At 45.6% G+C, this 26,717-nt stretch overlaps 1 protein-coding gene and 1 long non-coding RNA gene across 4 annotated transcripts in view; one reads left to right on the plus strand and one right to left on the minus strand.

Moving 5' to 3' along the window:
- Positions 1 to 2,303: 2,303 nt before the first annotated feature.
- Positions 2,304 to 8,738, minus strand: LOC118918694 (uncharacterized). Its single transcript, XR_005027231.2, has 3 exons — positions 8,251 to 8,738; positions 5,986 to 6,048; positions 2,304 to 2,702 (listed from the first exon to the last, which is right to left on the minus strand). It is a non-coding gene; the product is annotated as an uncharacterized LOC118918694 (long non-coding RNA).
- Positions 8,739 to 10,439: 1,701 nt separating this feature from the next.
- CDH1 (cadherin 1) overlaps positions 10,440 to 26,717 on the plus strand; it is an 81,580-nt gene continuing 65,302 nt past the window's right edge. The window contains exons 1-2 of one of the 3 annotated variants that reach the window (XM_036897668.2): positions 10,440 to 10,612; positions 11,444 to 11,558. In XM_036897668.2, the coding sequence (XP_036753563.2) occupies positions 10,565 to 10,612; positions 11,444 to 11,558 (163 nt within the window). In that variant the 5' untranslated portion in view covers positions 10,440 to 10,564. The remainder of the gene's footprint in view (positions 10,613 to 11,443; positions 11,559 to 26,717) is intronic. The other 2 variants (XM_036897669.2, XM_057493586.1) reach the window with 2 other exon arrangements.

The following is a 26,717-nucleotide window of genomic DNA, read 5'->3' on the forward strand; positions in this document are numbered from 1 at the left end:
ATGAAATTAAAAGAACACTGGTCATGTCTGCACAACAGTGTGCTTATACTTAATCCCACTGGACTGTACCCTTAAAAATGGTTAAGATGGTAAATTGTATGTTATGTGTATTTTAAATATTTTAAATAAAAAATTCTCCCCCCCCCAAAAAAAATAAGCATGGATGAGAGAGTCTATAGTCTGTAAAGTACTTTGCAAACTGTAAAACTCCACACACAGTGGGCAGCCTCTGTTGCATGTGATATTCAGTGGACGAGGTAATCTAGAAGTGAGCAGTTCCATTTATGCCATGTCCAACCTGATGCATGACATCTGACAGGTGTTTTAACCTCCCTGAACCTTGGTTCTTGTTTTTGGAAGAATGGATTCCTTGGTGTCCCCTGGGGGATTTGCAAGCTGGATCAGGTGATTTCCCTGAATTTAGTTAAAATCCTACAGTGACTCCTCATTGCTCTGAGGACACAGTCCAAGCTGCTGACCACAATTAACACAGCCCCCCACCCCCCCAGTATTCTATTTGCCTGCCGGGTCTAGTCTCCTGCCTCTTACTCCTCCAGCCACACTGAACTACCTGAAGATGCTGAGACCTCCTCCTCTCCAGGCTTTTGCCCAGGTGGTGACCTCTGCCTGGAACACTCTGGCTAACTCAGCGTAGAGGTCACTTTCCCCAGGAAGCCTTCCTAAGCCCCTGGGGCTTCCTGGTCATGTGCCAATGTCAATCTCTAAGCACCACCAGGGCTGGTCTCTAACCAGGGTCACCGATATGGTTATGTAGTTGCTGTACCAAAAACTTCCCTTATCAGTTAGTAGTCAACTCCTTCCCTGCGTCTCACATGTGCTCCCCACACTTGTAGTCCCTCCTGTGCCCCCAGAACTCCCACCACCAAGCAACCAAAAGGGTAAAGCCTGGCACAGTGGAGCACCTGGGGACCCTGCTCTGCTGTTAATGGCTGGTGTTCATTTTGATAGGCTTGGTGCCCAGTCTCTACCAGTTGTTAAATAATATTCATATCATCTTGCTCATTACCCTGGATCATAAATACCTGGTTTCCTTGTCTGTTTATTCCACTGGACAGAAAGCTCCTAGAGGGCAGGGGGCACCTTCACCAGCAGAGCACTTGGCATATGCTGGGTGTCCCATGAGTGTTTACTGAGTGAATGAATGGGTGGGTAAATGAGTGAATGAATCTGGCCTGAAAGGTTGGAGAGTCACTCTGGAAAATTATGAGCCCCCATCCTCAGTCTGGACTCTGGGGTTTTCTTCTAGGCCGTTAGTGGAAACCCTCCTCTTTGCCCAGGTTTTATTGCTCTGCAGGTCTCCACCCCTGCAGGAGGCTTCTTTCATCTGCCAGAGTCTGGTTCCAGTCTGGCCAGCTCAAAAACTTGGGTTCTTGCTGAGAACTGCTGAGCCTTGGGAAGAAAGACCAAGACATCCCTTTCACAAAACCATGAGTAGGTACATACACACGCGTACACACACACACACACACACACGAGTGGACAGTCAATGGTGCTCACTGTGGTAAGGTGACTAACTCATCCCAGACTTACCCAGGACTTTCCCCAGTTCAGCACTGAATGTCCTGTGCTCCAGGAACCCTCTCTGTCCCTGGCAAATGGAGATAACTGGTCACCCTAGCTCTGGGTTGGTTGGGCCATTCTTCATGGATGGTGGAGACCTTCAGGATAGACTTTGGTGTTGCCTGTGCTGAGCACAGAGCCTGGCACCTGGTGGGTTCACCATGGCTCTGCCTCTCACTAGCCGTGGAGAATCACCTCACCTCTCTGTTTCCTCAAGAGAGGATAAGGATGGTATCTTCCTCATAGAGGTCCATGGGTTAATAAAATTAAAAGTGCCTGTAACTAGCACTTGGAACACAGTGAGTGTTAGATAAAGGAGCACCATTATTATTGTTATTGTTATTGTTGTTATTAAAATTATGTATGCATGGAAGAAAGTTTTCTAGGTTTTTCCATTTGTGAAACAAAAATAGTAGGCGTTACAGGGCTACAGGAGTCATCTCTCTACGAAGCCTGCTTTCAGCAAGACTCCCCTTACCACTTAAAAACAAACAGCTTGCTGATAAAATTCATATACCATACAATTAGCCCATTTATTTATTTAGTTATTATTGAAAAAGAGTTGACATATGATATTACATTGGTTTCCAGTATACAACACAGCAGTTTAACAGTTACACACATTATTAATATCTTCACCCCAACTAGTGCAGTTACTGTCTGTCAACATAGAAAGATAGTATAGAACCATTGGCTATATTCTCCACAATTCGCCCATTTAAAGCGTTCAGTTTGACGGTTTTTAGTATATCACAAGGTTGTGCAATCGTCACACAATCCAAGTTTAGAATTCATCCCCCTCTAAAGGAAGTCCCATGCCCATGAGCATTCACTCCCAATTTCCCTCCTCCCTGCAGTCATGGCCAGCCCCAGGCGACCACTGATCTATTTTTTCTCTCTGTGGGTATGCCTATTCTGGAAATTTCAAACAAATGGAATGATATAATGTGTGGCTTTTGTGTCTAGTTTCTTCCACTTAGCATTATGTTTTCAAGTTTCGTCCGTGTCATAGTGTGCATCAGAACTTCATTCCTTTTCAGTCTCAGCTCTCCAGCCCCCTCCTTTAATCCATTTTTGATACAACCAAAAGGGGTTAAATGCTCACCAGAGACAGAACCAGTCTGCATTGGTGGAGGAAGAGAGAAATGGTTTCTTATTTTTGCTATATCTTTTCTTTTATCTTACTCATTATGTTTTAAATTTTCTTTTTGCCCTTAATTGCTTTTTTCTTTATCTTTTAAAGGGCTAATATTAGACATAAAAAGAGAATAAATACATCACATATATAAGATAAAGCATAATAATATAATGAATAATTGTGGACTCACCACTTCCCCTCAAATTTCTGTCCCCAGAGAAATATCTGTTGGAACATGAGGTTTAGTGACCTTATCAAGCTTCCTAGCTTCCCTCTTAAGCAATTCCCAATTTTTAAGATATATATCATTCATAATATGTACATTTTATTTTGGGACTATACTTAAGTCTTTTGTGTTTTGTCTGGAGGTTGAGTCTAAAAATTGAAAAGCAATAAACAGCATCACGTTTCTATAAACATCACTCACTTGAGAGTTCCTAGCCCCTAAAAGAAGGAAATGTAAACCTGGCCAGTGACACAATTGCCAGTCTCAGGAAGCTTAAAGTAATAGTTTTTAGAGGCAGAAGAAAACTGAAGGATCATTTTAAGAAACTAAAATAAGTCATTTTACAGACAGGGATCAGATGTTGGGAAGGAAAGAGATTTTGCTTCAAAAGTCCCAAGATCAGTTCCCTGGACTGTGTTCTAGATAGCTCCTGAAATCTGATACAGAAATAAACAAACGGTGCAAGCCCCAAAGTTCCTTTTTTAAGGGAAATGAAATTGTGAGTTCTTCACATTAAGAATTCAAGGGTATAAACTAAGAAAATAAAATAGTATTTTAATTACAAAAAATAAAATTCCTTCGTCTTCAAGTATCTTGGACTTTGGACTAGGCTGAATCTGGCAGGGAGTGATTTCATTGGCTGCTGAGCCGGGAGGGTTGGACTTCAGACCTGGAGGGTAAGCAGGAGGGCTTTAGCTCTCCATCCCCCTGGACAGGTGTTCACTCTGAGAGGAGGCTCTGTTGGGCCTGGACAGCTATTCTGCAGCTCCTTATCTGTCCTTCTTGAGACACCAGGCACAAAGGTATCTGTGCAAGGAGAGGGCACCCAGCCAGCCGTGTAACTCCGTGGCAACAGCCTCCCCGCCGCTCAGCAGGCGTAGGAGAGGGCGAGAGGTAGGCTGGAAGGCATCTGTTGCCTATGGACTCTGCTCAGGGAAAACCCGGGCCCCTGAGCATCATACAATGTGAAAATAATAAGAGTTTATGTTTATTTAGCACTTCCTGTCTACCACATTTAGGTTATTCCACCTCATTCTCTCAACCACCCAATGAAGTAGGTGCTATTATTATCCCCATTTGTATAGTTGAGGAAATTGGGGACCAAAAAGGGTTTAAGTGATTCGTTCAAAGGTCTACCACTAGCTGGTGGAAGAGCAGGATCAGCCCCAGGTGGTGAGGTGTCAACACCCTTGCTGGGAACCATTTACCATACTGGTCTTGGAGCTGGAGCACCAGCCTCAAACCTACTTCTGCCATGACCTGGCTGTTCATCTCTCTGAGCCTCTGTATTCTCCTCCTGAAAATGGGGAGAACACCTTCTGCTTCGTAGGCAGGTTGGAGGCCGGAATGGCCTAACTCAAGGCCTGCCCCTCTGGTTCCAGCTCTCATCATTACTCCCACCCCAGCCCTCAATGCGCTGGAAGCCCCAGCCTGGTAGAAAACAACCAGCAGCTCCGGCTCTTACCACCAGAAAAAGCAAGACTTTCCTGTCAGTTCAAATGGCACCTGGAAATAAAAGCCTGTCCTGATCTTAGTAGTACAGTATAGGCATTAAGAAGCTTTTAAGGCCAGGGAGTGAACTTGGGTTCAAATTACAATTCGGTCACTTTTACTGGGTAGCCTTGGGCAAGTCTCTTTACCTCTCTGAGCCTCTGCTATAAAAATCTGGAAAATAGATGTGGTGATAGTACCCAGAGGGCTGTTTGAGGACTGATAAGAGAAGACATATAAAGTATGATAAGTATGCAATAAATGGTAGCTATCATTTTTATCACACAGTATATTGTAATTGCTGGCATTTAGCACAATGCCTGGCTCATAGTTAGCATTCAATAAATACTTAATAAGTAAATGGAAGAATGTTTACTTGTCTGTATCCCTCACTACCTTAATGAGCTTCTTAAGGTCAGGGGCCATATTTTGCTTCTGTGTCCTCAGTGTTGAGCAGAGTAACTGGCACATGGGGGTGCTTAATAAATGTTTATCATTTGCCCTAGTGAGATAATGGATCAAGACAGCCATCACCCATAGTGCTTAAACCACAAGGTGAAAGGCTGATGGAAAATTTGATAATGGAGGGATCAGGTGACACCAACTGAATCTTATTATTCTAATAGCATCCAGTAGACAATTTCTTGCTTCTTGATATGATGCTATGGGAAGTATTCAGTGCCACATACCAAATATTTTTTGCCCCCCAAATTGAATCTGAATCAAATCCAGCCTCTAAATCTAAGTACCATCAGTTTACATGGCATATGGGATAGAGGGACATGTTAAGTGACACCATGAGAATGCATTCAACCAATTACAAAATACAGGATATTCAACAGCACAAATGACCTTAGTGTCTTAAAACAAAACAAAACAAAACTCTGTAAGTCTGGAATTATGTCAAAATAGAAACAAACAAAGAGTATTCATTATCTTGATTGTGCTAATGGTTTCACGGTATATGCATGTGCCACAACTCATCAAATTGTATACTTTAAATATGTGCAGTCAATTATGCCTCAAAAAAATGAACAAAAAGGAATGGGGGACTATTACATATATAAAGAGACATAAGGGACATAATAGCCCAAGGTAAAGTGTGGCTCTTGCTTGTAGCTTGATTCATATAAACATTGTAAAAAAGACGTTTCTTTCAAATGTGACCTAGTCATCGATGATACTAAGAACTGTAAATTTTATTAGGCATTATTACTTAATGGGATGATGGTCGTGTTTTAAAAATGTCTCTCTCAGAGATGCAGACTGAAATACAGGGGAAATGATATGTTATCTGGGATTTGTTTAAAAATATTCTGAAAAAATACAAATAAAAGTGCAGGGGTATACGCCTATTAGAATGCCAAAAATCTAACACACTGACATCACCAAATGCTTGTCAGGATATGAAGCAACAGGAACTCTCTCATTCATTGCTGGTAGGACTACACAATGGTACAGTCACTTTGGCAATTTCTTAACAAAACTAAACGTGCTCTTATCATAGAATCATGCAACTATGCTCCTTGATATTTACCCAAAGGAGTACCTTATGAGTCCATCTGTTGGGGAGGAGAATTTTCCTCTTCCCTTCAAGGTTCTTCTAGCTAGTCTAGGAGTCACATTGACATGAGACAGTTTAACAGAGGAAAAAAACAAAGTTTAATTACATTCATACGGAGGCCCAGTAATAAAACTGAGACCCCAAAATGCAGACCAACGCATGCAGCTTTTATGCATTTTAGACAAAGAAACATAAATCTGTGAGGAACTGACAGGAGAAAGAAAACTTATGTTTGGGATCTTCAGTTAGTCAGAAATTCCAAACAGTGTTTGGGCTGGGGCAGTAAATTAGTAAAAGTAACAAGATTTGTTTATATAGCCTTCTCAGCCCTGAATTTCCTGTCTCTGGTGATGAGGATGTCTCTTTGCCTCCCAGTACAGGGAGGGTGCTTTTCACAGGAGAGATTTATTTCCTGCTTTCAGGGGAACAAAAGAGGGTCAGAGGGTCCTTCTTGATGGGCTGCATTTTAAGTAACTTTAATTCTACATAATCAGTATGCTTAAGTGCCATATTTTGGGGTAGCCTGCCCTGGGCACCTGCACAACTCTATGACATTCTGGGAAAGGCAAAACTATGGTGATGGTAAAATGATCAGTAGTTGACATGAGTTAGTGAGGAGAGAGGAATGAATGGGCAGGTGGAGCATAGAGGATTTTTCAGAGCATTGGAATGATTATGGTACTGTAATGGTGGATACATGTCATTACATATTTGTCCAAAGCCATAATACAGACACCACAAAGAGTGAACCATAATGTAAAACTACAGACTTTGGGTGATGATGACATGTCATTGTAGGTTCTTCAGTTGTCACAAATGTACCACTCTGATACAGAATGTTGATAGTGGGGGAGGCTGTGCATGTGATGGATAGTGGGTATTTGGGAAATCTCTGTATCTTTCCCTTAAATTTGCTATGAACCTAAAACTGCTCTAAAAAAAGTCTTATTTTTTTTTTTTAATGCAGGGGGTGGCAAGATTAAACAAGTTTATAAATTAAAAAATTGTAACAGTTGCAAAAAACAAAGGATGGAGTTAGATGATAGATACATGATGTCTCATTATACTTTACATGTATGCATTATGCCATTTTCTTACTTGGTGTTTGAAATAAAAATGCTTCTTTGCCAATGCCAGTAGTGGCTGAGCTGCAAAGGGCGGCACCCCTATCAGTTACCACACGGAGGCTGAGGCTGGATATCTAGTTCCCTCCCCTGCATGCTGGCAAGCAGCCCAGCCCAGCAGGGGGTTCAGCAGCCCCCAAGAGTAGCTATTATGGAGCCTCCTCTCCCCACACAGGTGGGAACCTGACTGGCAGTCATTCGTAGCAATTCCAATTTCCCAGGGAGTCTTCTTCAGTCTGCTGGGGGTTGGGCTCTCCTCTGCAGAGGCTGGGGGAGGGGTGTCCGTCCCAGTCAGTACCATTATTCAACCCTTTGCCAAGAGAAGAAAGGAACAGGACCGCCTGGGGGATTAATCATTAGCCTGCAGGCTGCCAGTGGCCAGGACACCCAGGAAAGGGAAGTCCACCAGAGACCCACCCTGCAATAAGGAAACGTGGAGTTTGTCATCCCAATTATGGATGCCTGGCTAGCACCAACTGTAGGGTGTCATCCACCTGGAGTAGCACTGGCAAGGCCTCTCAACATTTCTTTTCTGCCTGAAATCCTACCATTCACATTGGACGTCTCTGAGAAAAATCTGACTCCAAGACTGATTTTTCTCGCCCTGGTTGAGAAGCTAATGAAATCAATGGACCTTACCACCTGCACTGACAGGTTTGCATGCAATCTCAGGGGGTCATGGAGCCCCCCAAGAAGTCCATCCATGGGCACCAGGTGAAGAACCCTGGCAGGTTTACTAGCTCTAAAGTTTCATTCCTTTGAAGTAAGCATTCCTCAGAGCCCTCTTTAAAATGCAAACAACCCTGGGAGAGTTGAAATGACCGAACAGCCTGTGTGAGTTTTTCTAAGAGGCCCGAGATAGCTTAAGAAACCTTCATGGCAGGGTGGGGAGAGGAAAGCCTGGGGCAGGGGTCTCCTTGGGTATTCGCGGTTTTCCCTAGAACTGGGAAGGGAATGTTATCGAGACAAGAGTGTTAATTTCTAACTTTATGGAGCCCTTACAGGAACCTTGTGAACTGCGTGCTGTCACCTCCCCATTTTATGGATGAAGAAACTGAGACTGGAAGCGATCAAGTGACATGCTGCCTGGCTAGAGGCAGAGCGGGAATTTGAACCCTCCACGAACCTGAGATCAAACGCCATCAGCGTCACATCTCGTCAGCGCAAAGGCTCACCTTCACCTGCTCGTCTGATCCTCACAACGAGGCATCCTTTTTTGATGGAAGAGGAAAACTGAGGCAATTTACTGAGCACCACAGTCACACAATGCCCCCATCCACAGGGAACCCGTCTGTCCTCTCCTTGCCCTGGACACCCGAGAGGGGCAGCCCTTCACACCCGCTCCCTGGAGCTTGCTGAAGGACTTGCCTGCAGGTCCACAGACAGCATCATGCCAGATCTGTCATCACTGCCCCTAATTGTCTTCTAAAATCCTTTTTATTGAATTACCAGAGAGCAATGGAAGAGTCGATGGGAGTTCCCGTGGAGTTACAAGGCCAGGGCTTGCTGGGTGGAGGAAAGCAAAACTCTAAAGGCTCCCTGGGCTGAGTGATGGCATAAAATATGTATTTTTACATAACTGGGAGAAAAAAAAATAAACGAACAAGGATGCCCCATGGGGGAAACGCCGCTTTCTGTATTTCCATTATCTTGTTTAATGCATAGGCCAGCAGGAACCCCAGTGGGAAAGGAAATACTGGAGCCTTTTGCCTCCAAGCCTCCTGGAGTGGATAAAGATGCAGAGAGAGCCAAGAAGCAGAAATCCAAGTAGCCTGGGCGTGTTCTCAGAAACCCACTAAACTGGGGACAGGTGGGAACACCCACTAGAGGTGAAGGGACAGGTTGGGGGTGGGTGCCTGGGCTAGCCAGAAACAGTGTCTTGGTTGGAGACAATGCCTGTCTCCTGGGGTCGAGAAAATAGCCTCAATGAGCTCAGATTTACCTTTAGCTCTGGGAGAAATATTCTAAACACGGCCTTCCCCGTGAAGAAGGGGGAGAGGGAGTGGCCCTTTCCAAAGAACCACCTCCACACTAAGCATTTACTGGGCAGTTGTGAGTAAGTGCCAAGTACTCGATTTAGTGATGTTCTTGAATTAGCTTCTATCAACCCATTTATGCAGATGAGAATACCGACTTGCCCAAGGTCACACAGCCAGTGAGTGGCTGATTCCACCCACTGTTTTGTAGGTCTGACCATGCTTGGAGGGTAAAGGGAAAGATGGTGTCCTTGTCAGGGTAGCCAAACCACGCAGATGCTGCTGTGCCCTGGCAGTCATTCAGGGAAACTGTCTGACCTAATATTTGCATGTCTATTTTTTTTTTAATCTAAAATTATTTTACTGCAGGCAGAATTCTCTAGAAGAGACAGTGGTGGCTATGATGTGGTGTTAAGAGCCCCGGTCTGGGGATCAGGAAATCTTAAGTTCTAGTGTTGGCCTTGATATTGACTTGCTATGAAACATTGAAAGAGTAATTTGTAAATAACTATGGATTCAGTTTGGGTGCTCTCTAAAGGGTCTCTTCCAGGTCAACATTAAAGGACAGATTGAAAACTGCAATTGAAATCTCGGGCCACATGAGGTGAAGCTAATAATAGAAAGGTCTCTGAAGTCAGAAGGGGGTGGGTTCCAGTCCTGGGCCACTTCCCACCGGCCTCAAATTTTGTATGTCTCGGTTGCCTGTCTAACAAATGGGACTAGTAACACAGCTCTTGGGTTGTTTAGAGATTAGCATAAATGGGAGGGTAATTGTCAAATGCTTAGTACAGAGCCTGGCGTAGTAACTTTCAATGCCAGCATCTATTGTTACAATTATTATCCCTCACATATGTACAGAGCTTTTATAGCGCAGGAAACATCACTCTCACTGTGTGGTAACCACGACAACATAGGGTGGTGTTTGTGATTATGAATCCCATTTGGAAGGTGGAAAAACTGAGGCTTGGAAAGGTGGGCCCCGCCCAGTGAATTGATTTGCACACTCACGAACTGAAGGAGACCTGCATTTAAAAAGACAGAACTAGGCAAAAGGTAAAGTCCTTTCTGACCCAGGTGTCAGTGAGTCACCGCGAAGCTGGGATTAGAACCTGGCAGGAACTGGAATCATGGAGGTCCTCTACCCTACCCTGCCCCTGCCCACTGGGGGCGAGCAGCACGGGTAGCGCTAGGTAGACTGACGGGATTGGGGCGGGACGTCCGCCCCGCCTGCGAAGGGGGCGGAGGGAGGAAGAGCCGCACCGCTCATTGGCTGCAGCCAGCAGGTGCATCCTCCGCCAATCAGCGGTGCCGGGGGCGGTGCCTTCGAGGCTCACCTGGCGGCCGCAGCGCAGTACAGTTCAGCGGCGTCCGCAGGCGCCGAGCACCTGTGAGTTCGCGGAAGTCCTGCCAGAAGCTAGCCCTGCCCAGCGCCGGCTGCCCGTTCCCGACCCCCTCCCGCCCGCCATGGGGCCTCCGTTTCGAGGCCTCTCCGCCCTCCTCCTGTTGCTGCAGGTACGTCGGGTCTCAGACTGCGGGGGACGCCTTCCAGCCCCACCATCCGCGCCTCGGCTCCGTGTCCCTTCCTCTTACCTGTCGCCTCCTCTTTTTTCAAGAAAGTTTGGGTCCAAAGGGCCCGAACGGCCTGGAAGGAGCACCGCGCTCGGGGCTCCACGGAGATGAGGGTGGGAGCGCGCGAGGAGCGAGCACGGCGTCGCCCTCTCCCTCCCGCAAGTCCCCGAGGAGGGGGCGCCTGCAGCCCCTGGGACTCCGGGTTGGCCGCGGTCGGTCGAGGGGCGCGCAGTAGGCAGCCAGGGTGGGGGTCGGGATATGGAAAGGGGGAGCCCGGTGCAAGTCTAGGGGGAGTCAGGAGGAGTGGGGACGATCCCTGAGCGAAGGAAGGGGGAACCAGTAGAAGTAAAGGCACCTGCCGGGTAAGGGTAAGAGTAGTAAGTGGGTGTGGGGGCTCCCCCAGGATAAAATGGGGGCAAAAGATATTGGAGAAACTCGGTTTGAGAAATTAGACAGGATGGGAGCGTTCCCACTGTAAGGAAAGTGGAGCTGGGAAAGGTAAAGATGTCTCCAGTGAAACTGGGATAGAGACAGGAAAGAAAGGGTGCTGGGCAGGTCCGGGAGGAGGTGACCTCTGCCGGGAGTTCCCGGGGGCTCGGCGGCCACAGGTTTGGGAATGAGATCGGCGTGGCTGCCTGCCCCGGGGGGTGGGAGTGGGGCCCTCCCACAGTCCCGACGCCGGGAGCGAGGGAGCGGCTGCGCTGCTGTTTTCGGTGCGGGCTGAACGGATGCCCCCCGAAATCACGCCGGTTCCATACCTTCCCTCTACGCCAGGTCTCGTCGCGGCTCTGCCAGGAGCCGGAGCCTTGCAGTCCCGGCTTTGGCTCGGAGACCTACACGTTCACCGTGCCCCGGCGGCACTTGGAGAGGGGCCGAGTCCTGGGCAGAGGTGAGGGCGCGCCGGTGTCCCTGAGCCGGGTCGGGTGGGAGTGCGGAGGGTCCGAGGAATCGCGCTCCCACGCCCTTGGGCTAAGCTGGGCAAGTCCTTCTTCCGTGGCTCAAGTTAACACTCCTTTGGAATTTCACAGATGTAGGGACCTCAGCTTTAATTGAGCTCTGTGGTTGAGGGGGTTGTCCCTGGTATGGTTAATTATGTTACAAGGGGCCGATCTGGCACTTATTAAAAGGCTTTCAGGGTGTCTTATTGATCTGACCGTTTAGAGACAGTATGTCATTTCAGACTGCAAAAACCTGATTGTGTGGGAAGAGGGTGGGGGCGGGCAGTAATTCCCCTTTTACAGATGAGCAAAGGGAGGCTCAGAGGGTGGAGTCCACTTGCCCAGGGTCAGCAGAGGAGGAATTCGAGCTAGGATCTGACTCCCAGGCCCCATTCTACACCATCTCTGGGATGTCTGAGGAGCCCTCTCTTGGTTACTCAGGCTGTGGCTTTTGCTCATAGAGATGAAAACATTTTGATACAGGTACTATTCCCCCAAGGAATAATGTGTTTTAAAAAAAGCCTGGTAGCTCTGAGTCAGGGAATGAAAATGCACACAATGTACTCCAGAGCCTTATCACTGTGATAATCAGGATTCTAGACTTTGCTTTGTTTCGGTCCACCATTGCGCAGGAGTGAGAGCGGGGGAAGCTTGGTTTCTCTCTGGTTTCACTGCTTCCCGGGTGCTTATTTCCTTCCAAACGAGGTTCTCCTCCCTCTTGATTTTAGTTGATGTGGTGAGTATCATGACAATAAAAGAAACATTTTTTAAAACAAGAAATCACCCACAGTTCCCCTGAGGACATTCACTGTATATTCCTCCAGTCTTTGGCCATGTGAAAAATCTATCAATCACACTCTCCAGTCTGAAAATTTTTTGAACTTTGGAAGTTATTTCAACAGGGGGCAGCATGTTTTTTTTTTAACAGAGAAACTGTAGCTTGATTGATTAAACATATTTGCTTTTCTGAGGCCCATCTGTGTTATGTGGAATTTTCGTTTGGGTCAGAAAGGAAGTGGTGTTTGCAGTGGGTCCGCCATGACTTGGCCAGTCTCTGCTCTGTCCAGTGTTGGGAACCTGGGAACACATTGAAAGATACAGGGACACTCCAGCCCTGCCCTCAGGATTTCATGTTCCAGCAGGTTGCTGAGAATGTCCCAGGACGCACTCAGAGGGCACCGTGGGACACGGGCAGTTAGGTACCAAAGAGTGTATGTGGTCTGGGGTGTTTTGATGGATATCAGTGTTAAGTGAGGACTGGCTTCTGGGAGATGGCGAAGTTGGCCCCACCTTGAAGAGTGGGGCAGGGGTGAGAAGCAGGAGTGTGTGAGAATATGTGTATGAGGTGTTCCAACAAGTGCTGGTCACTTGGTTTACTGCACCAAGACGTTTGGTAGCACCAAGGGTGGGTCAGTCTGGTTTTTAATTCCCTGGCCCAAGCTGTTGTGTCTGACCAATAATATTACCCATTAATAATGATATCATAGCAGCACCTGTTTGCTTTTGAACCAGACTCTGGGGCAAGCGTTCACATATTTTACCTCATTTAATCTTCCAAGAACTTTATGAGGGTGGGCACTGTTGTAAATGCTATTTTGCAGATGAGGAAACAGAAGCATAAAGCAGTTTGGTGATCTGCTTAGGGATCCACAGCTGGTCTTTCTCCTGTTCTCTCAACAACCAAGGGAAGAATGTGTTTGGGGAATTAGTGTCCATTGTGAAGTAGATGTTCTCCTCCCTCTGTGCCCAGGAGAGCAGAGGTGTTGATATGGGCAGGACCCTGAGAGGGGAGAGGTGGTGATGGAGATGGGTCAGATCCAGGTGGGAGGCAGATGGAGCCTGTGGCTGGTGGTCTTGAGGGAGAGACAGCCTCCACAAGCTGCTTGTGGCTGGTTCCAGTTTCTTTTATGTCCGTAGACCCACTGCCACTCAGCAGATTTTTGGACAATTCACTTTTTTTGCCTTTTTGTTCAATGGGGGTCTCCTACCAATGCAGTGTGTGGCATCTCTGCAGGACAGTAGTGCCCGCTGGTAAAATCACACCTGTGACCTCAGGGAGCTGGCTTTGTGATTTAAAAAGACAGCCAGGATTTAGAGAGGTGTCCCCACTCTCTGCACAGTCCAGGGATGCGACATCAGGTTTAAATGTTGGTGCCATGGAGAATTTGCTGTTTGAGATTTTGAAAACAAGGAATTTGTCACGTTTGTCCACTGGTGGCCATAGAGTGTCACAAATAGGGTTTGACCAAACAAAAACTGTAAACTGATTATTTAGAGGTTCTGATTATTTTCCTTTTTCTCAGCACAAACTGGTTTGAGAAACCCAGGCTCTTAGACAGTTAGGGCTCAGCTTCAAGTTGATTGGGGGTTGGGGGAAAAATCAGGCAGGCTTGTAAACGCATGATTTCCTTGCTTTGCTTCCTCCACCACCTGGCCATGAGCAAACAGGGCTTGTGTTTGGGGTTTGAGCTCTGGCTTGCTTGATGGATTGGACCTGGCTCCCAGGAACCCACTTGTGTGGATTAAATACAACCATTTCCCCTTCTTTCTACGAGATGTGCTGAAAGGTGGCAGAAACAGTATGCAGGGCCCCTCAATAAAATGGGCTTAAAAAAAACACAAATATGGAAACTTGCTTTGGGCTCAACCTACATCATCAGGTCCCCACTCCCCCACCCCTCAAACTCCTAAAGGTCACTTCCCGGATTACTCACATCTGTGACAAGGGTTGATGCAGAGCTCACTGGGAAGAAGAGGGAGGGGTCATCCTGCTGCCCTTACCTTTGTGGCTCAGGAGAAGCAGAGGTGGAAAGCCCTGGGCCCTGCAGGCCATTTAAGGAAGGCTGCCTACCACACCTTCCCCGTGGGGCCCCCTAGACCTACCCTTCCTCCCTGCCCAGTGGTTATGGAAAGCCCTGGTTGCTCTCCCAGGCGTTTTATTGGGTGAGCCTTTTCTTCCGAAATGCTCACCTGGGTGTCTGTTACACATTCCCTTCCAAGCATAGCCCCAGATAAGCCAGACACTGGAATAATCAGCTCTGCATCTCCCAGAAGCTGCCAAACCCCTAAAATCCCCAAGAGGCACCTGTCACACCCCAGACTTTTCTGGATTCCCACTCTGCCTCAGTGTCCATCTGCTTTCAGGGCTTTAGGCTTTCAAGGGGGAATGAAATCTTTATGGTTGGTCAGGGTAGTTCTGTGAGTAAGTCTGAGAGATCTGGGTTTGAATTTCAACTACTAGTTATGTGACCTTGGATAAATCACTTAGATGAGCCCCAGTTCCCACACCTGTAAAATGGGGGTGAGGTCAGTAATCAGTAATACTCATAGGTTTCTTGTGAGAACAAAATGAGCATATTCATTTATTTGTCTCGTCAACAAATATGAAGGCCTGTTGAGTGCTAGCCCTGGGCTGGTAGACCCTGGGGTTAACAGTCATGAGTAAAGCAGACATGGGCTGAACAAGAGCAAGTGAGAGGGATGATGTAAAGAAACACATTCATTCAGTGGTGGTTTGTATTTCTTAGGGACAGAGTAAAGTAGGCACTCAAAATATTATTTTGAATGAATGAATGAATGAATGAATGACATTTACAACTTTGGCTTATTTTTTTCCTCTCAAACTGTGGTTTTAGGCCATTCCTAGATGTTAATTGTAGATAGGCAGGAAGAGTTGGGTCTGTTGGGACTTTGAGATGCTGTGAGGGTTGCCCGCCCAGTCATGGCTTCAGAATCTGGGCTACAGTGGTAGGGGTGTGTGTGTGTATGCTGGAGATAGGGTGTTCCAGTGTTTTCCACTGAAAGCTGCTGGGGGAAGAGAGGGGAGACCTCAAACTCGAATCTGCAGATAGAGGGGCAGTTAGTCATTTTTAAATGTTTTCCACCTTTCATCAATTAAAAAGAAATCTATAGCGGCCTCTCTCTTTCTCTCCGTCTGTCTCTCTTTTGCTAATTTCAGGTTCCCTTTTATATATCTCAGCTTATGCTTGTTACTGTTGGAAGGGCCTTAGGTCGCCTCTCCCCCTGTACTCTTTCTCTCCTCCCTTTCCTTCCTCTTACTGCCTTCAGCCCTCCACTGCCCCCAAGGCCCTGATGGCATCTTCCCAACTTTTAGAAGGTTCTTGAGTCAGACTGCCTAAATTGATATCCGGGTAATGCCCCTTGCAAGCTGAGGGTTGTCCACCAAGGACTTTCCTCTCTTAAGCCTTAGTTTCCCCATCCATAAAATGGGCATAAGAGCACCCACAGCCTAGGGGATGTGCAGGTACTCAGTGCTAAATACTAACCCCCCTGAAGTATTTGGTGCCTTCTGTTTGAGACCCTCCTGTGTGTTTTACCTTTGGCTCAGTGATTGCCCTGTGTTCCCTCTTAGCCCACAAACTAGCCAAACCAGTTTTCTCACTCTCCCTGCTTCTGTGTTTTTAAAGCAAACACTGCTGTGCAAACAGTGACTAGCCCAAAGTGCCCTTCACTAGGAAAGGAAATTCTGCGGTGTTCTCCTGTGTGCCACTGTGCAGTGTGCTCGGGGTGGGCCCAAGTGGGTTTATCTATGGACGTGCTCATGACTGTTGTCTAGAATTGGGGTGGGAGGAGTGGCTCAAGAAGCACCTGGGGCGGAGAAACCAGGATGGCCTTGAAGCTTCTTGATGTCAGCCTCTGCTTGGTTTTTAAAGGTATTGCATATGCTTTGGATGCCTGTCTTTTTCCCCATTGCCCAAAATGCTCTGCCTCAGCCCTAGACTAGGGTTCATTCACATGGCTGAGCAGCGAGTCACCTGGAGTACTTGAAAAATGGAGATTTGCCCTCCCATAAACACACTGAGATAGTCTCTGAGGGTGGGGTTCTGGACATAGCATTTTAAAAAGCTCCCCCATGTGTTGGCTGCCACCAAATTCATTGCCCCAGAAACTCTATCAGCTAGGTCACAAATGTTTGATGTGTAAATACCTGGTGCCAGCCAGGGTGTGGGCATCTGGTTGTCCCGCCTGAGGCCAAAGATCCAAGGGCACCCTTGGTCAGGGACAAACGAGGCTGGTCCTTCTGCCCTACCAGCGAAGGAGAGCTCTGTGGGTGTAAATTCACACTTAAAATAAATATGGAAACTGCTTTGGGGTCATCCTGCATCATCAGGTTCCACTCCTCAAGCTGGGAATGGGTGCGTGTGTGGCACGGAAACCAGAGAAGCAGCCAGTGCACAAACCTCTCCCCACTGTGCACACATGCTAGGGGTGCTGACTGACCCAGACCCAGCCTGCAGGGAGCGTCCAGAAAATCTGAGAGACTCTCCAGTGGGACTTCCAAGAATGTCTCGGGTGGGAAAACATTAGGAGGATGCAAGGAGCAGTCAGTTTTACCTGTGGGATCTTGATGAATGAGAGGGTGGCAGCCAGGCCAAGAAGGGGAAGGGGAAGGGCTCTCCAGGGAGAGGAAAGGGGTGCTTGAGGGTGCCCCAAGGCGAGGAGTCAGGTTGGAGCTGTGCATTAAAGGCAGGCTAGCTTGCAGGAGAGGGCCCCAGGGAGGCCGTCAGTAGACTAGTTGGTCATGAATCTTAGTCTGCAGGTAATAATGGTTTTCTATTCACCTGGGGAGCTTTTAAAAAAATACCCTGTCCAGAACTCTGCACTTAGAGACTAGGTCAGTGAATTTGCAGGGTGCTAACTTTTGTTTCTGAAATGCTCCAGGTGTTCATTTCTACTCTTTTAGTAGGCAAGTCATTAAAAACAAAAAAAAGTTTTTTTCTTAATATGTATGTCAGACTGGAATACTCCTTTCCAGCCCTGTCCACTCTTCACCCAGTTCTTCTCCAGACCCAGGTAACTAATGAGCTCCTTGCAGGTAACTGATTTTATTGGTCTCTTGTGTATCTGTTTCAGGGTTTCCTTATGGCAATACAAAAAATCTTATTTCTTTATGCAAATGTAAATTTAATAGTTTTTTATACAAAGTAGCATATGGCGGCACTATGCTGCCCCTGCCATTTTGCTTGGTAATATATTTGTGTCTCTCTCTAGAGAACTTGAACATTGTTTGACTGATGTTACAGCTGCAAAGTATGTATGCGCCATAGTCCGTTTAACCTGCCCCTGATAGACATTGGGTTGTGCCCTATCTTTTAGGAAACAGTGCTGGAGGGAATAACCTGGTATACATGTCCTCTTGCATGTGTTCTCGTGTGTCCAGGAGATAAATTTCCACAGGCTGGTCTGCTGGATGAGGCTGCATGCATTTTAATTTTGACCGATACTGCACTCCACAAGGACTGTGTCATTTTGTGCCCCTGCCAGCGTGTGGAGACAGCTTGTTATCCACTGTGCCAGTGGACGTTTTAAGCAAGTGGCATTGGGAGCCTGTCTCTGAAGACAAAACAGTTTTGATTTGGGGAAAGACTTTAAGGTTTCCAAGAAATAATTCCACCAGCTTCCAGAATGTTGCCTTGCACTCATCCTGGAAATAGATAAGAAAGAGCAGCAAACCGAGGGAGGAAAGTGAGTTTTGGTTGGGGAAGTGGTGAGTTTGGACCTCTGAAGGACCCAGAGGTTTTTGAGAATGTGGAGTCTGGAGCCTGCAGGAACATTAGGCTCCACTTTAATTGTGAACTTGCACAGGACAGTGGTCTCTTTTCTTAATCGTGTGTTAGGAGATGCAGAGCTTTTTCAGGACCTCACAAACTGGATCAAAAATGATAGAAGGGCTATGCTGAGAGTATTTATTTGGAGGGGTCCAGCAAATAAAAATGGAAATACCGTTTCTACCTATTGTTAAGAGGGAGTCCAGCAAAGGGCCTCGCAGACTTGAGAGCTCCGTTAAGCCTCACCGTCACCCAAGGCAGGAACTGTCATTCTCCCCCACTCCGGAAGGGGAAACAGGGTCAGAGCGGGACACCTTGCCTGAGGGCACCCAGCCAGATGGTGGCCAAGCTCGGGGCTCTCATCCCTGCCCCGCTTCTGCATCTCCAGTGGAACCCAAGTCCCCTTGTAAGGGAAGGGAATTCCCTGTGTCTCTTTGGAAAACATGTCTTTATGCTTTTTGCCCCTCGCTGATTTTCATTGTGATGCTGGAATTCAGTCTCTTTTGCTTTTGAAGAGGCTCTTTTGTCTTCTGCGTATGGACAATTTTCAGCCTTTTTCCCTTTTGACTTTCACTTCCAAATAAATGCTAACTGCAGAGTGTTTCTTTTCCTTTCTGTCCGCCTTTTCAACTTTGTGGGTCCCTGAAAATGCAATGATACTGGCATTCAAGACCAGCGGTGTGACGGAGACCGTCTTAAACTCCTGTTCCATCTGGGACGTCCCCAGCATGTGGGAGAGATCTGGGTGTGGCGCTCTCCCTGGAGAGGGAGAGCCTGCCGGGATCCCTGTGAGCTCTGGTGGGGCCTGCCTGGAAGGGTTCATCTTGTTCCCCATAAGTGAAATCATAAATGGTGGCCAGCACAGGACCCCGTGGGATAATTGGCCAGGGCCTAGATAATAATTAGTGGGCTTTGTAATTAGGAGAGCTTGTAACAAGCTGAAAGCCTTTCAGGTTTATGGTACCTGGGCAAATTGAAGGCCAAGAACACCTGTGTCCCTGGCTTGGCATTAATATGCACTGATGTACGTCTGTTCCCAGAAGAGGTTTCCCAAAGGAAGTTTTAGCGTGTCTTCGCCTAGATTGTTGCAACAGCGTCCTTTCTGATCTCCTTGTTTCCCCTGCCCCTCCCCCGATACAAGTCTTCTCCCCACCCAGCAGCCAGAGTGACGGTTTTTAAAATTTAGGTTAATACAAATGGTGAATCATTGTGTTGCACATCCAAAACTAATGTATCTCAATTATACCTCAGAAAAAATTAAGTTAGAAAACATTGCTCCTACTCAAAGTCTGCCAGTGGTTTCTCAATACACACAGAATAAAAAATGGGAGTCCTTTCTGTGACTGAAAGGCTTCCATTGCTTGTGTTGTTCTCCCTACCCACACCACTTGCCCCTGTCACTTCCTGACTACCTAAACATACCAGACACACTTCGACCTCAGGGCCTTTGCACCGGCTACTACCTCTGTCTATAATACTTTTCCCTGATACCTGTACACCTCATTCATTTATGTCCTCAAGTCTTTGTTCAAATATCACCTTCTCAAGACTTTTTTGAACCCTCTGTTTGAGATAGTAACCCCTGCTCCTGGTGCTCCCCTAGCTCCTCTGCTTGATTTTCCTCTGTAGCCCTTTTCACCATCTAACATGCCCTGTATTTCACGTATTTCTCCTGTCCACTGCTCCCCTGCCAAGTAGAATATAAGCTCCAGGAGGCCAGGGAATATTGTCTTGCTTATAGTTGATGGGCTGCATTGCATCTAGAACAGTGTCTGCACATAATAAGTAGTCCAAAATTATACGTTGAGTGAATGAATGAGGTTTCAGAGGGTATATATAGGTCTACACAAAGCTTTTGATTTTAGAAGCTGTTCCAGGATGCTTTTTGTTTTAAAGCAAAATGAAACTTTCTCAGTAGAAGCCATAGAAAGAACACAGGAAGCGGGAATTGTCTCAGGACATGTGTCTCTTCTTGGCGCTCCCCAGTGTCTCTGAGCCCTGCACACCCTGGTGTAACCTTACCTAATTGTCTTGTCACAGAACAGCTTGCAGTCTAGAGTCTAAAGGTCAGACGAGCCATTTCTGCCCCACACTTAGTTGGTGTAAGGAAGCACCAGATCAAAATCTAAACAGAGAGCTGAGCTCGCCAGGGCCATCTGTTTGGTTTCCTATTGTCTGGGTAACACCTTCCTTGAGCACTGCTCCCAGGTACACCCAACACCTTCCTCCTGGGTGTCTGCAGCATCCTTCAGGGCCATTAATTGTGTAAGACCTGATGTCCATTCTTCCAGTTCTTGGCAGTACGCAGAAGCCTGGAAGGAGCTTGTTGAGGGATGCAAAAAAGCTCAAAGACAAATAAAGGCAGTTTCATCAGCTCATAAAATCTCATAACTCCAAAATCTATTTGATCAATAAATATTCACTGAGAAGGTACTGTAAGGCGATATAAGCCTTTATGTAAGATCTATCACTCTGCCTTCAGGCAGGTAACTGCCTAATGGGCAGAGTTGCCAAAACTCAAAAGTAAAAATACAGGACGCCCGATCACATTTGAATTTCAGGTAAATAATCATAATTTTTTAGTATCAGTATACCCCATGCAATATTTGAGGCATACTTACTAAAAGAAAAATTACTTGCATCATCTTCTGTTCTCGTCATAAACAGTGTTGTATTGACCAGCACTTAGGCGTCCAGAACTCCTCCCATACGTTATCTCTCTCCTTTAAACCTCACCGCCACCAGTGAGTGGTGACAGCTGTGGGCCCTGAGAGGCTGAGATAGTACAGGTCCCGCAGACAGGAAGTGGGGGAGCCTGGCCGTGTGATGCAGCGGTGGCTGGTCTCCTGTGCTTCTGAGAGCAGGAAAAGGCAACTAACCCGGTGGTCTGTGACCAGCCTGGTGAAGGGGGCGGATAAGTCCTGCTTGGCAGGTTTCAAAGAGAGAGGTCTCTGGATGACAGAGGCATTTGTTCATCCATTCACTGAACAGATTTACGTAGCACCTGGGAGCAGCCCTGTGCTGGGCATTAGGGATCTAACAGGACAAAACAGACAAAATTCTGCCCTCATGGAGCTTCCCTCCTAATCGAAGACGGGAGCAGACAGGCAGATGGTGATCTGTGGAAGGAAAAAATACAGGCAGGGTGACAAGAGGGACCTTGGGGTGGAGGAACTGGGGAGAGATCCTAAGAAGGATGACATTGGTGTAAAGACCTGAAGAAGTGAGGTGCTCAGCAGCTGTCAGAGTTGGACTGTGTCTTGAGGAAATTGGACTTTCTACATTTTTAAAGTCCATATTGGTCTCATTTAAAGACTATTCGCTTAAGAGGTAAAAACTTTCACTGTGAAATAAGACACGGGATATAATGAATAGCCTAGAGAATATCTTTAATAATGTATTTTTTCTTTAATAATATTTTAACAACTTTGGTTACAAGAGCTAGCTAGATTTACCATGGTGATCTCTTTGCAATGCCTATGAATAGTGAGTCACTGTGTTATACGCCTGAAACTAGTATGATAGTGTATGTCAACTACACTTCAATTAAAAAAAAAGACTTCTCCAGTTTTTCCAGAGGAATAATCCTGAGGGCTAATTGTCACCACATCTCTTTAAGGGTATCAGATTCAAACCAGGATCTAATGCTCTTTCTAAGCCACCCAACCCTTGGCATGTTGCCCAAGAGGAATATGGATCTAAGTATAGTTTTCTTAACCTCATGGTGGAGGGATGAGACTGTTCTAAAAAGGCATTGTGACTTCCTGGGCAGATTTGGGGGGCAGTGGGAATGGTGTATATATACTGGGGTCCCAGGACCCGCTAGTGAGAATGAGGATTTTCAAAGACTGCAAAATTCCTCATCCCCTGAAAATTCTTCTCCATGGTTTTGTGGGTGTGTTTGAAAGGGAACGAGATGATCAACTTCTTTGTGGGAAAAGTTGTGGCTTCCTTATATATAGCAAATGACACCCCTTGAGTCAGCCGTGGGACAATAACCTGGGCACTTACTGACAGACGGGGCTGGGCCCTGAATCAGCCCCTTTGAGAGGCCTCTCCTGGTGAGGTTATTGTATCAGAGGTTGAATCAACTCTGTGACCTCACCCTCTCAGAGTAACAGGTCCTTTCGTTGTCTGCTCTTACTCATAAGTCCCAGGAGATACTGGCCCCAGATCTCTTGACTGTTAGTGAGAGGCGTGGGGTTTACAGAAATGACAGGTTCAATAGCTGCTTGGTGAAGTTCACATGGCCCATTTCATTACCACCCTAACTCCTGGGTTTGTGATCATGAATAAACTTTTGGGAGAAATCACAACTTGGGGGTGCCCTTCCTGTGACTTTTGCCCTTTCATGCCTGCATTTATCCAGAAATGCTCTTCTGTGGCTTGCAGATGGGTGCTTCAGAGCTTGTCATTAGAGTCTTTGATTTTGAAACTCCCATGTAAATCGTGTTGATTTTCCTCTGTGCTTTGGAATTTAGTTACTATTTCTCTTTTTCTTCCCTCTTCCTTTCTGCTAATCCTTTCACCCGAACCGTGGGAGTACTTAAGACTCTGGGAATTAAATACCTGGGAGGCTGTTCAACCTAGGAAACTGTACTGCACTTACCAGGTGTGAAGTTTTACTCCTGGTTTCAACAGAGATTCAATGTCAAGGTTGTGACTGGAGTCTTCAGCATTTGTTTCTCTTTGAACCTGCTGAGCCTCCCTCTGAGAGTGAAGATAAACGGAGGGAAGGAGGTATGAGAAGCCAGGTGGTCCGGGTTCATATCCAGACTTGACTCTTACTTGCCCTGTGAACTTTCCTTTCTGCACCTCAGTTTCTTCACCTATAAAAAGGGAATAAAATCATAGTTCTACTTTATAGGGGTGAGAAGAGGATTCAGTGAGTTGTGGTGTAGGGAAGGTGCTTTCAGTACCTGGCATATAGCAAACACTTTTAAATAATGAGTTGCTATTGACATTTCTGCCTTAGGTTTGTGTCAAGGGGGTGAAAACAATGTGTAAACAGGGAAGGAGCCAGAGAGAAGGATTAAGGATGAGGAAGCCCAAGACCACAGAAGCTGGGAAATGGCCGGCAGGGATTTAAGCACTGGTCTGCTAACCCCAAGGCTAGTGCTACCATCTATATACCTACACCTGGCTGGTGCTTTTCTGCAAATTCCCCAATTGCTCAGCTCCCTTTTATAACCACTGTTACTATTTTATATATTTTTCTAGTATCTCTTGAATTAGGTCTGTATAGATACTTAGTCCCCTCTCCCACCCCTTAACACAAAAGGCAGCATATTATATACACTGTTCTGCACCTTGTTTTTTTTTTTTTTTTTTTTTAGATAATTATTTTTTATTGAAGGGTAGTTGACACACAGTATTACATTACATTAGTTTCAGGTGTACAACACAGTGATTCAACATTTATATACATGATAATTCTAAGTACCAGCTATCACCATACCAAGTTGTTACAATATTTTGACTATATTCCTTATGCTATACATTACATCCCGGTTGCTTATTTATTTTACAATTGGAAGTGTGTACTTTTTCTTGGTTGTTGTTGTTAGGGCATCTCTCATTTTTATTGATCAAATGGTTGTTAACAACAATAAAATTCTGTATAGGGGAGTCAATGCTCAATGCACAATCATTAATCCACCCAAAGCCTAATTTTCGTCAGTCTCCAATCTTCTGAAGCATAACGAACAAGTTCTTACATGGAGAACAAATTCTTACATAGTGAATAAGTTACATGGTGAACAGTACAAGGGCAGTCATCACAGAAACTTTTGGTTTTGCTCATGCATTATGAACTATAAACAGTCAGTTCAAATATGAATACACATTTGATTTTTATACTTGATTTATATGTGGATACCACATTTCTCTCTTTATTATTTTTAATAAGATGCTGAAGTGGTAGGTAGATACAACATAAAGGTAGAAAACATAGTTTAGTGTTGTAAGAGAGCAAATGTATATGATCAGGTGTGTGCCTGTAGACTATGTGTTAATCCAAGCTAGACAAGGGCAATAAAACATCCACATATGCAGAAGATTTCTCTCAGAACAGGGGGGGTGAGGTTCTAAGCCTCACCTCTGTTGATCCCCAATTTCTCACCTGATGACCCCCCAGCGACTGTGCCTGTCTTAGGTTGTTCCTCCCTTGAGGAATCTTACCCGTCTCTGGCTAACCAGTCATCTTCCGGGGCCATACAGGGAAATGTTAAGTTGGTAAGTGAGAGAGAAGCCTTATTGTTTGAAATGGTTAGCTTTTTATTTCTTTGCATATTTATGCCCTGTGGCTTCTATGCCCAGCATTTGTCTTGAGGTATCTTTACCACTTGGAGGAGTTATGATACTCGGTAAATTTGATATGAGGCACGAATTCTATTTAAGAATTCGTTGTAATTAGGAAGGAAGAAGAAAAGCTATAGAAGTAGCAGGCGGGAGAAAACATGGGAAGATTGATTATTTCTTTGACATATCTTCTTGTAGAGTAACTTCAGCATGTATATATTTTAAGCTACTACTTAAATTGCGCACACACATTAACATAATAGGAGTATAGTTACATAACCAAAGCATACCTGTAATTACCAGCCATCTCCAGTGAAACCAAGAAAACCAGTTAGGCACCCTAGGCATTTGTGAAAACTTATCAATGATATGATGGTTATTATCTAACTGAATTTGAATAGTTTGAGAAAAATCAGACAAATTAAAACAACCCATTCCTGGGCACTGTTCACATCCCATATGTTCTTTTAACAGTAAATAGTCTGTAGTTGTAAGCTTTTGGAGCGCTACAATTTGCACTTCTCCTAATTCTTGGTTGAGTTCCAACAGTATAGATCCAGTCAAATTTGTTGTTTTACTGTATGCACAGGCCAGCTTAGATATCTCCTTCATTCCCATGGCAAGTCCAGGAGCTGGTGGGATGAGTGCGTCTACAGCTGTAGCAGTGCGTGGATCTTTGTTGGGGTTTTTTGATGATCATCTTCTGGCATGAGTCTTCCCGAGAGTGCTGATGTTGGAAGTTCTCTTTCATATCGTTTCTTAGTTCATTTTCGGGGTAGCCAAATTAGGCTTTGATCCTCTGTATAAACACAAACAGACCCTTTGCCTACACTTTTATATGTCCTTTATATTATTGTGTAGAACTCATTAGAGGTCACCACATAGGAACTGCATTTTTTTTTTTAATCATTAATCTACACTTACATGACAAATACTTACGAATACTTTGTTTACTAGGCTCTCCCCTATACCAGGTCCCCCCTATATACTCCTTTACAGTCACTGTCCATCAGCGTAGCAACCTGTTGTAGAATCACTACTTGTCTTCTCTGTGTTGTACAGCCCTCCCCTTTCTCCCACCCCGCTATGGATGCTAATCTTAATACCCCCCTACTTCTCCCCCCCTTATCCCTCCCTACCCACCCATCCTCCCCAGTCCCTTTCCCTTTGGTACCTGTTAGTCCATTCTTGAGTTCTGTGATTCTGCTGCTGTTTTGTTCCTTCAGTTTTTCCTTTGTTCTTATATTCCACAGATGAGTGAAATCATTTGGTATTTCTCTTTCTCTGCTTGGCTTGTTTCACTGAGCAAAATACCCTCCAGCTCCATCCATGTTGCTGCAAATGGTTGGATTTGCCCTTTTCTTATGGCTGAGTAGTATTCCATTGTGTATATGTACCACATCTTCTTTATCCATTCATCTATAGATGGACATTTAGGTTGCTTCCAATTCTTGGCTATTGTAAATAGTGCTGCGATAAACATAGGGGTGCACTGATCTTTCTCATACTTGATTGCTGCATTCTTAGGGTAAATTCCTAGGAGTGCAATTCCTGGGTCAAATGGTAAGTCTGTTTTGAGCATTTTGATGTACCTCCATACTGCTTTCCACAATGGTTGAACAAGTTTACATTCCCACCAGCAGTGTAGGAGGGTTCCCCTTTCTCCACAGCCTCGCCAACATTTGTTGTTGTTTGTCTTTTGGATGGCAGCCATCCTTACTGGTGTGAGGTGATACCTCATTGTAGTTTTAATTTGCATTTCTCTGATAATTAGCGATGTGGAGCATCTTTTCATGTGTCTGTTGGCCATCTGTATTTCTTTTTTGGAGAACCGTCTGTTCAGTTCCTTTGCCCATTTTTTAATTGGGTTATTTGTTTTTTGTTTGTTGAGGCGTGTGAGCTCTTTATATATTCTGGACGTCAAGCCTTTATCGGATGTGTCATTTTCAAAGATATTCTCCCATACTGTAGGGTTTCTTTTTGTTCTATTGATGGTGTCTTTTGCTGTACAGAAGCTTTTCAGCTTAATATAGTCCCACTTGTTCATTTTTGCTGTTGTTTCCCTTGCCCGGGGAGATATGTTCAAGAAGAGGTCACTCATGTTTATGTCTAAGAGGTTTGTGCCTATGTTTTCTTCCAAGAGTTTAATGGTTTCATGACTTACATTCAGGTCTTTGATCCATTTTGAGTTTACTTTTGTATATGGGGTTAGACGATGGTCCAGTTTCATTCTCCTACATG

This window comes from Manis pentadactyla, chromosome 15 (genome assembly GCF_030020395.1).
Source record: "Manis pentadactyla isolate mManPen7 chromosome 15, mManPen7.hap1, whole genome shotgun sequence".
Taxonomy (NCBI): domain Eukaryota; kingdom Metazoa; phylum Chordata; class Mammalia; order Pholidota; family Manidae; genus Manis; species Manis pentadactyla.